This window comes from Artibeus jamaicensis, unplaced genomic scaffold (assembly GCF_021234435.1).
Source record: "Artibeus jamaicensis isolate MK-2021 breed Jamaican fruit bat unplaced genomic scaffold, CSHL_Jam_final contig_519, whole genome shotgun sequence".
Classification (NCBI taxonomy): domain Eukaryota; kingdom Metazoa; phylum Chordata; class Mammalia; order Chiroptera; family Phyllostomidae; genus Artibeus; species Artibeus jamaicensis.
In genome coordinates, this window is record NW_026521871.1 from 31738610 (window position 1) to 31751496 (window position 12887).

Consider the following 12887-nt stretch of genomic DNA (forward strand, 5'->3'; position numbering starts at 1 on the left):
AATACTCATTGAACAAAACTGCCAAACTCAGAAATGGTTTAGAAAGAACTCTCTAATAACAGGGTACTCTAGTAATTGCATTTACCTGGGATTTCCGCATGGCTTGTGGCTCAATCATGATGTTGATAAGAGAAGGTTTAGCTGTTTCTGCCAGGCTTTGCTTCAGGGATTCTTGGAGTTCTTCTGGTGTTTGTACAAAATACCCTTTGCCTCCAAATGCAGTCATAACCTGCTCGTAACGTGAATTTGGCAGAAGACACATTGGAGGGACCCTGAAAAATCAGATCACAGCTTTTTCAAATAGAAAAAAGCAGATCACAAATAGAAAAAAAATCGTATCATTCTGACACAGTTTGTGGAAAAATTTAAGCTAAACTGAAAGGCACACTTTTATATCCAACACTTACATTGAGATGCCAGTAGACTAAACTGTCCATGATTTTACATTGTCTATCCAGCAAAGTCAAATATAACTTTTCTGTGATGATAGAAAAGTTTTATATTTGTGTTATCCAATACAATAGCCACTAGCAACCTTTGCTGTGAGCACTTGAAATGTGACTAGTTAAAATAAGAAACTGAATTTTTTGTTTGTTTTGCTGTTGTTTTAAAGGTTTTTTAAAAAACCAAAGTACAGCTGGCATACAGTATTGTATTAGGTTCAGGTATGCAGCATAGTGATTTGTCATTTGTATACCGCATGATGTGACTGCCATAGTATGTCTAGTAACCATCTATTACTGTGCAAAGTTATTACAATATCACTGACAATAGTCTCTGTGCTGCACTATACATCCCAGTGACTATAAAGCATACATACAATGAATATATTTATAACATAAATAATGTTTTATCACTGGAAGTTTGTACCTCTTAATTCACCTTTTTTACCCATCCCCCTCTTTCCCTTCCCACAGGAAACCATCAGTTTCTTCTCTGTATCTATGAGTCAGTTTATGTTTTTTGTCTTAGTTGTTTTTTTAGATTCTACATGTAAGTAAAATCATATGGTATTTGTCTCTCTCTGATTTATTTCACTTAGCATAAAACATCCCTCTATGTCCATCACGTCATTGAAAATGGCAAGAGTTCATTCCTTTGTACTGCTGAGTAACATTCCGTTGTGTATATAAACCTTACATCTTTATCCATTCATCTTCAGTGGACACCTAAGTTGCTTCCGTATCTTGGCTATTGTAAATAATGCTGCAATGAACATAGAGATGTATATATCTTTTTAAATTGCTGTTTTAGTTTTCTTCTGATAAATACCCACAAGTAGAGTTGCTGGTCATATAGTAGGTCTGTATTTCAATTTTTTGAGGAACCTTCGCACTATCGTCATAGTGACTGTACCAATTTAAAATGCCACCAACAGTGCCATGAAGGTTCCCTTTTCTCCACATCCTTTCCAAAACTTTTGGTTGAGTTTTTGATAATAGACTTTCTGACAGGTTTGAGGGAGTATCTCATTGTGGTTTTAATTTGCATTTCCCTATGATTCGTGATGTCGAACACGTTTTCATAAATCTGCTGGCCACTTACATGGCCACTTTCTTCTTTGGAGAAATACCTATTCAGGTTCTGGCCCGTTTTTTAATCAGACTGTGTATTTTACTTATGTAGAGTTGTACAATTTCCTTATATATTTTGAATATTAACCCCTTATCTTTTCTTTTTTGTTGATGGGTTTCCTTTGCTGTGCAGCAGATGTTTAGTTTGATATAGTCCCATTTGTTTATTTTTGCTTTTGTGGCCCTTGTGAAAGCTGACATATCCCCAAAGGTGTGGCTAACACCAATGTCAAAGAGTTTACTATCCACAGTTTCTTCTATAAGTTGATGGTTTCAGGTCTTATATTTAAGTCATGAACCCATTTTGGGTTTACGTTTGCACACAGTGTGAGAAAGTGGTCCAGTGTTCCCAACACCATTTACTGAAGAGACTGCCATTTTCTCATTGTGTACTTTTGCCTCCTTTGTTGTAGATTAACTGACCACATTAGTGAGGGTTCATTTCTGGGCTCTCTGGAACTGAATCTTTAACTGAATTTAAATAGCCACATGGGGTCAGTGGCTACTACACTAAATAGCACAGACTAACCATCAACTATTATGAAGCCAAAAGAAAAAAGGAAACAAAGGAATGGTTACTGAAAACAGCAAATAAGAGAACAACAAATGAAGCCAGCAAGGCACAGTGAACAAACCCCCGCCCTGCACCGCCCCCCGAGGCTGACTCGCAGATTCACATCTGCCCCCCACACCCCACCGCCAGCCACAGCACCGTCTCAGTTTGGCTCTGCCATCAGACGCTCAAGATTTAGCTATGTGACAAAAGGAGGGAAGATCTCTGGATGTAACCATACATATTTCTACATGGTGTATTTGGAGCACTGCGCAATAAGCTCTTTATCTAATCAATAAGGCTTGGGCATCATATCATGCCTCCGTCTGAGTCTTCGGTGGCCTCTAATCATAAACTATTTCGTGAAGTGCCCAGTCACGGAAGGCTGTGCAGAGGGAATCCATGCAGGCAGGGTCCGTGCCCTGGAGGGGCTGACAACATAAATAAGCAACACGCACAGCATGGAAGCACATTCCAACACAGCAGACTTTTAAGACAGAGTAAAACAGATGGAGAGCCCTGGCCAGGTAGCTCAGCTGGTTTGAGCACTGTCCCTATAAGCTAAGGTTGTAAGTTTGATTCCTGGTCAGGGCACATATAAGAAGCAACCAATGAATGCATAAGCAAGCGGAACAACAAAAATCGATGTTTTTCTCTCAAATCAGTAAATTAAAAAAATTAACATAGATGAAAGTAAATGTACATTGTTCTAGGTTACTTACACAATAGTAGCATCTCCAAATGTTAACATTTCCTTCCAACTGTTTGTATCAATACCTTGGTAAATTCCATTATTATTCACCACCAAAAGTATAATTGGCAAGTTGTACCTAAAATTGACAGCAAAATATAAAGGAAATAATTTTTCACCCTAAAGCAATTTATTTTCCTCAAGCTGAAATTTTAACTTAAAAATGAATAGTTCTCCATAAACATTTTTGTAATACTATCCTAATAAAAGAATATCAAAATAATAAAAGAATGTCCAGTCATGAACAGAAACATTACAGAGTATTACAAAGAAGGCAGGAGTAGGGTCGACAGACCTGGTTCCACTACTATGCAACTATGACCCCTGGGCACACCACTGAGCTTTTCTGAGCCTTGGTTTTCACAGACCCAGACATTAAAGAGAACGCCACTGTCCACGCTCAATACCCCCTGACGCGCCACCGCTTCTAGGTGGTGCCCAGGAGCACGTTCTGAATGGTGTCATTTTATTTATTGAACCCTCCCGGACAGCCCACACTTGCTAGATGCTTAGGGAGATACACAGGTGACTAGCCTACATTCTCTCCTGTCAGATCACTTCAGCCATAATTAGAAAAACATTACATGAGGTAATAATTAGAAAAAAACAGAGGATTTAACAATGTGCTAAACAGGATGATAAAGATAAAAAAAAAGGCTGATTAAACTTTACTAATGATGGACAAAAGAATATGGGCTTTATTTTCTACAGATATAATTTCTGAGATCAGTATGTACAAATATTGAATCATTATGTTGTACACTTGAAGCTAATGTAACATTACATGTCCATTATTCCTCAATAAAAAGAATTTCTTAAAAAAATAATTTCTGAGGTGAGGTGTAGAAACCAAACCAAACTGCACACTGTTGGTCCCAGGACTGTGGTCCTAGGCTCCCCGTGCTGAACGGAACGGCTCTACTTCGCTCTCTAGAAGGCTGACTGCCCCAGAAATCACCTTTCAGGTGGATATTACATGGTCGTCAACTAACGGGCACATACTTTCCCTCTGATTTGAAAAGTTTTATATACCAACACTTTCAAAGGCTCGGAACATGATTTACAAAAGCCCCAATAGGAGCCTTGGCTAAGAGAAGAATTGTTTTCCTAGTATAAAAAAGTGGGGAGAAAAGAATCCCCATATTTCTCTACCAGGATCTACAACTAATGAGTTTCTCCGAGTCCTCACAACTACACAACTATGACCACCATCTGAACAGCTCACTTTGCGGAGCAGTCGCCTCGAGCTTCACCAAGGACGTCTCAGCTGTTCCTCACAACCGTCCTCTAAGGCAGGATTCACCACTACTCCTGTCCTTATCTGAGAAGAGACTGGAGCTTGGTGAGATGACTCAATCCGGGTCACTGAGCTCTGCGGTGGTCAAGCCAGTATTTTAATTCAGGCCCTGTGACCCAGAAGCCACGCTTTTAAGCACCAAGCTCTGCTGTCTCCCTGCAGAAAACAAGCTTTTCCTGGACAAAACTTGTTTTCTGCGACCTCAAAACCACTCCCCACAGTTCTGTGGGACTCTGCCATGCAGCAAAGAGGTCATAGCTGGCTGTCCTGGATGAGAAAGACCCTGGGCTTGTTTACACTAGTATCTATGCAGTGCTGTGCACCGGTTACCTGACATATGACAAATGCTGGATAAGTATTTGTTAGGCAAATGGGTCTTGTGTGCAATTTTTCATATTTTGGAGAAAAAAAGCTCTGTTTCAGGGTGCTATTTTACCTGCAGATGGTTTCCACTTCCATGCCAGAAAACCCGAATGCACTGTCTCCTTCCACACAGATGACCCGCTGTCCTGGGTTTCTATCTTTAGCCACCAGGGCAGCTGCAATGGCAAACCCCAAACCGACTCCCATTGTTCCGAAAGTACCAGCATCAAGCCTATTGGAGAATAAAGCTAAAATGAAACCCTCTGGGGCGAGTCACAGATGGTGGGGTTGGCATAAATCTAGATGGAGTCACATGGTTCATGGAAAAATAGAGAACAGCAAACACATTCTCTTCCACATACAGTTTTAGACTTCGAGGAACTAATTTGTCAAAGATAAGCAGAATGAGAGAAAATGTTAACTCATGACTGCTTGTAAGACTGAATATATACTTAGAACCTTGATCATATAAATGATCACATGATCTTGAGGACTACAAGTATAAAATCTCTGTACAATTTCACTTAAGAATACTTTCACGAGCTATGTCCTTATACACTGGATATATGTAATTCTCAAATGTTTTATTAACCTCCACTGTTGTAGTTTCAAATTTAGCACATTATAATTCATTATGATTTCTTCTTTGGAAGCTCTACCTGTGACGAGGAAGGTAGTTCTGAAGCACAGTGCGTCCGATATCCATAGTATTAGCACCTTCACTTACTATAACACAGTCTCTGGGTAGCTGTTCTTGAACACGGTAGAGTACTGTGTAGTAATTCATAGGCAGGGATTTTTTGGAAGCCAATTCCTAAAATATTAGAGGGAAATATAATCATGTTAGATCAAGATAGGACAGTACACACTCCCAATAAGCTACTATCAAACTTACTTAGAAACAGGTTAACCGCTGCGAGCTAACGAGGTTCCCAAAGGGCAACCGACGGCCACTCTGAGAAGCTAATTGATCTATGAACAGGCCTCCTGGACGTGCTAAGAACAATGGGTCCCACGGTCCCAGTTTGGGACACAATCAAATAAGCCAGGTAATGTCCCCCTTTCTGGAGAGCCCCAAGGCATATTAACATATTAAAGACTGAGAAGACCTATAGGAAAGATAACTGGAAACACTGAGCTAAAGTCAGGGTTTGAGAACCTCTGGCTCTTCCTCACCTTCACTGGAGGGTGAAGGGAATCTGCTCCCCTCACTATTCTAAAGAGTCTCGGAGCTGAGAGAAAGCCACTTGGGGCCTTGGCAGTGACAGTCCCATCTGGTCCCAGCACTGCCTCTTCACCTGTGCTGCTGTGGCCCATTGGAGATTATTCCTAAGAAGGATGAGGGACCCTGCCATACTCCTGCACCAGAGAAGAGAGACAACTTCCTTCCATCTTAAACTATGGTGATTTCTAGGGAACAGAAGGAATTAGTCATGATGCCATTAAGGAAATAGCAGGCTGGCTCTTGACAGGAGAAACAGCCACTGATTGAAATTCAAATGAAAAAGAGAATCACATAAAATCAATTCTGCTTGTTTTAAAAATGTGATGACTGATACATTAGGAAAATAATATGAGTACAACTCAAATTTCATAGAAAACTATACCCAGCTCAACCAAGATGCATAGAAATGCACAAAATGGTGAAAAAAATCAGCAACAACCCTTCTCACAAAGAGCAAACACTACCTACACACCAAGACTTTAAACAGAAAACACCAAACCGCGCAGAGTGGCTCGTTCTAGTGCCAGTGGCGGGCGGCTTTGGTGGTTTCACGCAGAACCATCTCCAAAGCCTTCAGCTATCAGGAGATGCCAGGTGAGGAAGTCACAAAATAATCTCTAGGAAAAACTGAGACTGAATTAAGAAGGCTATAAATGTTCTCACAAAAAATAAATAAGTAAATATGAGGTGTGAATGTGTTAATTAACTGGTTGGCAGTTAATTCATAATGTATATGCATATTAAATTACCATAGTTTACCTTCAAATATCTCACAATTTTATGTCAATCAAACTCAGTAAAGCTGAATTTTTTAAAAAAAGAAAAAGAAGGCTGTATATTAGGTAAAAATTTCAACTTTGATGAAACACCTATCATAAATGCATGCCTTGAAGGACTTACATCTTAAAAGATACCAAAACAGGCCCCCAAATGCCCCAGGACTTAGAGCTCCGAAAGACCCTCACTGGCCTTCGGTGTTAAGGTCAAACTGAGCACAGCAGCTACAGCGTCCCCCACGGGCTCTCACAGCTTTCCGTCCAACGTCACAGCCTCCTCCCACTACGGTGGATCACAGCAGGAACTCATCCAACATCTACTTCCACAAGGAACTTCAGGTCTTTTTCAAGGACAAGTGCCATATTTATTATGATGAATAAATAAGTGTAAAGATTTTTATATATGAATGAAAGATTTTTCCATCATTTTTATTAGGGTCCCATCTTCATGTTTCACCAGGGTTTGAGAGCTGTGCCCACAGCCCTTCCCCCCGGGGAGCCCGGGGGTCTCTAGTTCCCGGCTGCACGCAGCACGCAGCACGGTGGTTTTTTTGGGGGGAGAGCACGTACCACGTCATCAGAGGCCCGAACCACTCCTGAGCTGCAGTGTTAGTTACCTGGGACGCAGCTTCGTTGCTCTTCATTTTTTCTCTCAGAGTTTTCCACCAGTTGCTCTCTGGAGGATACTCCCATGGTGTTTTATCAAATTGTTCTAAAAGCTAAAAACAAACAAATGAAAAAACCTCACAAACTTTTTTCTTTCCTTCTTGAAAATAAACTTAAATCACATCAACATAAAAATCTCGTCTTAAACACAACACTGCTATACTACCCTGTTCCTCACTTCACTCCTACTCCTAGTTCTCCCTCTGGGCAGCAAACGACTGGCAGAAGGTAAACGGGGAACATGGGAAGCTTGTGTTTGGGTCAGTGCAGACTTCTGCCAGATGCTGGGATTCCCACAGGCCCGGTGAAGCGCCACCTGCCCTGCCCTGCAGCCCCTCCTCACTGGCTGGGGCTACTAGGCCCTCCTGGGGTCTTGGGCCCTAGAAGGAAAGTCACCCCCTCCAGAGCCCTTCCAGGAAGGCCGACAGCCCAGGGATTCCCATAATACAGACCAGATAGATGCTCCAGGGTGTGTACTGTTTGGGGACTGCATCCCAATATTGTACAGTCACGAGAATAGCCATGATAACAATACCAACTTGTATCCAAAATCAAGTGATAAACGTGACTATACTTTATCTTCTGTCACAGTGAAATGTAGAAGTTGTGTACAAATAATAGAATCTGAACAAGTCACTGACTACAGTTTTGAAGAGTAAAAATCTCTTTATTGGCCAAAGGAAAACAATAAGTTAGATTTTTCCAGCATATAAAGCCACTTCTTGGCTGTAAGTTTAGTGCCTCTGGAAGCTGTATTATAAATTTTCACAATGCAAATCCTACTTAATAAATGACTGTTTGCCTACTGAATGCCTTTAAATTTTTAATCTCCTTCCAAAAATGTTTAACCTGCTCACATAAGAATGCTCTACATAGAAGAAGCTGGATTTACCAAGTTCCAAAGTTATATTTAAGAATAGCCTTCCATCGGGTTCCTCAAAGGTTAAAAATGGAACTGCCTATGACCCAGGGATCCCATTTCTGGGTATACATCCAAAGAAGTCAGAAACACTAATTAGAAAGAATATCTGCACCCCTCTGTTCACTGCGGCATTACTTATCTTAATACAATAGCCAAGATATGGAAGCAACCCAAGTGCCCATCAATAGACAGGTGGATAACAAAGCTGTGGCACATAGACACAATGGATTATGACTGGACTAGAAAAAGAACAAATTCTTACCCTTTGCAACAGCATGGATGGACCTAGAGGGCATTACACCACATGAGATAAGTCAGTAAGAGAAAGACAAATACCATGTGATTTCACTTACATGTGGAATCTAAAGAACAGTACAAATAAACAAAGCAGAAACCAACTCAATAAATACAGAAAACAGACTGACAGTTGCCAGAGTGGGGAGGGGGTCTTTGGGGGACTGGGTGAAAAATGTAAAGAAACTGAGGAGTCTACGTTGGAATGGTCGTGGAGATGGGAAGTACAGCATAAGAAATACAGTCAGTAATATTACAACAACTATGTATGGGGCCGGGTGGGTACTAAAAATACCAAGTGAATACTCTGTATAGTACATGACTGTGTAACCACTATGCTGTACACCTGAAACTGATACAAAATAATACTGAATGTCAGGAGTAGCTGAAAAAAGAAAAAAATCTTTCCATCCTAAAATCTGTTTAAAATAGGTATTATCAGACCTGTCATGAAGTGAATCAAGATTGAAATGTTTTAAAGAACTGACTTCTCTGAAGACCAATCCACATAAATTAAAACCCAGGGGAAGGCTCTTACTTGTTTAGTGACAGCACTGACGTCTCCTAGCAAAGTCACGGCAGGTCTTACATTATTCCCCAATTCTTCTGCACAGATATCGACCTAAAAGAGAGACAAGAATGAAGAGCAAGCCATGTTTTTTCTTAAGTTCTTTACAAAGTTAATTAAGGCTGAATAAAAGCATTATGCATACAGGGATGGGCAAAAGTAGGTACAAACTCTGTGCCAAGTGTGCTTGGGTACAGCAAGCAGATGACAAGAATGTAAGTAATGAAGGCCAGCCCTCTGAGCACTTACAAGACTGTGCCCAAGTATACTGTGCCACTGTGACATTCTTTTGAGTTAATAAAGTTACTGTAATAATCACAACCTGCATGTCTTTTTCCGTGTGAACAACTGTAAACCTACTTTTGCCGACCCCTGCATGTAACATGATAAAGAAGATGTGATGTTCAAGAAGTTCCTTAATAAAAGTAAAAATCCATGAGAGTTATATGAGTATCATACCTAGTATAGAAACATCATCATCTTCCCTCAATTCTACTCCGTAGAATTTTGGTGTTGTTCCACCATACCCACAAAAATACATTTGACTTGATCAATTGTAGTTTTTAATTTAATGAATAAGTTCCCACTTAATTGCCCTACTTAGAGCAATTATCAAATTTTAGCACATTATCAGAATCACCTGGTAGGTTCGTTATACTGTCAGTTTCTGATCTCCATAGGTCTGGGGCAGGGCCCCCAAATGGGTATTTCTAACAGGCTTCCCAGACAGGTGCCGGTCCAGGAACCACATCTTAAGAAGCACTCCTGGGGCACAGTATGCTTCCTTCCTGTTTACTCCGAAGCTCTGTCTCTCGATGGCTGTGGGCAAGTAAAACCAGCTTCTGCCAGAAGAAGTAATCGAGCCACCTCAAAGGGAATGCCCTTGATTCTGTAGCCAAGAGGGGCAATCAAAGAAGTGGGAGCATTTTCCTGGGACAACCCAGGTCTTGCCTGTTTGTGGTTTTATTTCTCAATGGCCCAATGGACTACTAGAAGTCGACTCTTTTAAGTAAAAGGTAAATAAGGGGAAGACTGTAACTACAGGTAGATGGTCAAATGCCACGCACACCACCTGTGCAGGATGAACAGGTCTGCACGCCACTACTGGTGTGGGCAGCACTTCACACACCAGTAAGGAAACGGGCTTATATGTAGGGCCAGAATGATACAAAAGTCATCAAAAGGAGGTCAGAGTATATTCTAAACACTCCGTTTAATAACTAGGGAAAAGCAGCACTGTTTAGAGATTTCTAACCAAAGGGCATTTGCAAGTTTGGCTACCTAAAAGAACAGCTAAATCCTTAACAATGCTCCATGTTTTGTTCTAATCTACCATCCTACTTAAACCTCTTTTGTCTGCCTTTAAATATACTTGAACTATGAAGAAGAGGCAAATTATACTTTTTGAACTATTTAAAGCTTGATTTTTAAATGTTTTCTGCTTAGAAGTGATACACTGTTTCATAGGCTTGAAAAAGCAGCTAGCTTTGGTACCTGTAATTATGTTAGACACTTTATAAAACTCTACTTTTGTAAAAGGAGAAATGGCTCTTTATAAAAGCCAAGAAGAAAGCCGAGCTGTTAAGGGCTGAGAAGGAGAACAATAAATTACAGACAGCTCCGATTTTAAATCTGTCTGCTCTGAGTACCTGGATAAACTTCACATCTGGTCGGTATCTTGGAGGCAGTCCGAAATGCAATATCCAATTTAATCTGGCACCAAATAACAGGATTACATCCGCAAATTGCAAAGCCCTGTTTAAAAGAAAAAACTAATGTAACACAAAAAGTATGTATTTATTATTTGAATTATTCTAAATTTAATTTCTAAAGTACACATTTGGATAAGTCTAAATAATTTGGAGCTTACATTAGTCTTCAGAATTAGCTTCTATGGTAAATTTGAACTTTCAATCTAAAATAATTTATGGTGCTATTCTATTTAAATAGTAATATAAAAGATGAAATAAGTATGCTCTTGCTGGTGTGGCTCAGTGGATTGAGTGCTGGCCTGTGAACCAAAGGTTCACCAGTTCAATTCCCAGTCAGGGCACATGCCTGGGTTGTGGGCCGGGTCCCCAGCAGGGGCATGTGAGAGGCAGCCACACATTGATGTTTCTCTCCCTCTTTTTCTCCCTCCCTTCCCCTCTGCCTAAAAATAAAGAAAGAAAGAAAGAAAGAAGAAAGTAGAAAAATATTATCATAGGACTATATCTATACTCTATTTCATTGATTACTTTTTTATTATTCAAAAAATTAATAAAAGTCCACTGTGAATAATCTGGAATAAGCAGGAAAAGTATAAAGAAAAAACCAAAAGCCTCCAATTATACTTAAACTTATAAACTATTATTAATATCCTGATGTTATTTTCATCCAGTCTATTTTTCTATGCAAGTATATTCATACATAGTTGAGCTTATTTAATACTGTCTCATGTACTTTTGCTTATAAAAATGTTGTCTTTTTTTATATTTCTAAGATGACTGATTGAGAGTCCTGAGTTACTTTAAAAAATATTCTCAGTATTGTATTTCTAAGATTTATTTTATAAATCTTAATATGTTTGTCAACATAACTTCTAATTTTAAACTTCTTTTTATTTTGATATCCACACTAATATTAACATATAGGCACCCTTGCTTTCATTTTATTCACTTCATACGTCTTTGCTTGTGTTTATTTTGTTTCAGATGTGGTTCGTACAACGCATGCAGCTGTTATTATTAGTGATCCAATCTAAATGTCTCCACCTTTTCCCAAGAGAATTCATTACCATAATTTCTGTGGGTTGTTTTTTCTTTTTTAACTCCTTACTTTTCTGCTTCTTGGCTCCTTCCCTTTTTTTTTTTTTTTGCCACAGAGGATAGGGTTTTGTCTTTTTTTTTTTTTTTTTTTTTGCTTTTGTCTTCTTCAGTGATATGGTCTATTTTTCACAGAAATTCAGTTATCATTTCAAGTATAAACTCAAAAACGTTATCTTCATGTAGGGTACTGGTCCTGTGTACCCAAAGTAGGAGGACAGATCTATGTACAGACACTCAAAACCCTTGAAATCACTGATTCAGTTAAATATGGTCTCTTGTCATCTTTTTTACACTGTTAATGTCATTAATATTATCTTCTTAAAATTTGGCTGGGACAAAGACAATTGTCAGTTCAACTCAAGTTAAAGTATATTTTTAAACAAATTTAGCATAAGAATTAATTTGGTTTCTATACTATGTATACTAATATAAAAAAGATAGACTCTATTAAGATAGCATTAAATGACCAACAATTAAAGGTTGCACAGCAAACATTACATTTTAAAAATCTTCAAAATTAATTTTGGTGCACGTGTGACAATATGAAAAACAGCAAATGCCCAACAGTGGTAACTGTGGAGAGAGAAGGAAGGAATGGGATCAGGAAAACTAGGCAGAGAGGGCTGGGTAAACCTGTGACTTTTTGTTTCTTAAAAATAAAATCCTAAAGCAATGACATATTACTTAATGTTATATTTGATAAAACTGAGCGGTAGTTACATTAAATTGTCCTCTCTTCTCTTTTGCACATTGAGAATATTTCGTAATGAATTTCAAGAAATTAAATGTATGTACATATATACACATATGTGTGTGTGTGTATGTAGTTTAACAAGAAGTGTGCTTTAAAAATCTAAAAACAGGGGACGTGTAGTGCCTGCCAAGACTGGGTAGGCCCACTACAGCCTCGCCCTCCCACTGATTACAACCGAAAACAAAACAGGAAAAGCAACCACCTGATGCCCCTGAAATGTACACCACAGCAGACAGACTGGGGGTGGAGTCAAATGCACACAAGGAGTGGGTTTCAGGGTCTGCCCCGCCCCTCGCTACTCCACCTCCGGGATGTGTCCCAGGGCAGCCCCAGCTCC

At 39.5% G+C, this 12887-nt stretch overlaps 1 protein-coding gene across 3 annotated transcripts in view; it reads right to left on the reverse strand.

Moving 5' to 3' along the window:
* Window positions 1-12887, reverse strand: part of HACL1 (2-hydroxyacyl-CoA lyase 1) — a 40195-nt gene that overhangs the window by 9930 nt on the left and 17378 nt on the right. For all 3 annotated transcript variants that reach the window (XM_053669214.1, XM_053669215.1, XM_037143947.2), the window contains 7 exons: window positions 10639-10744; window positions 8960-9043; window positions 7157-7258; window positions 5198-5352; window positions 4612-4770; window positions 2850-2957; window positions 86-272 (listed from right to left, as the gene is read on the reverse strand). In XM_053669214.1, the coding sequence (XP_053525189.1) occupies window positions 86-272; window positions 2850-2957; window positions 4612-4770; window positions 5198-5352; window positions 7157-7258; window positions 8960-9043; window positions 10639-10744 (901 nt within the window). The remainder of the gene's footprint in view (window positions 1-85; window positions 273-2849; window positions 2958-4611; window positions 4771-5197; window positions 5353-7156; window positions 7259-8959; window positions 9044-10638; window positions 10745-12887) is intronic.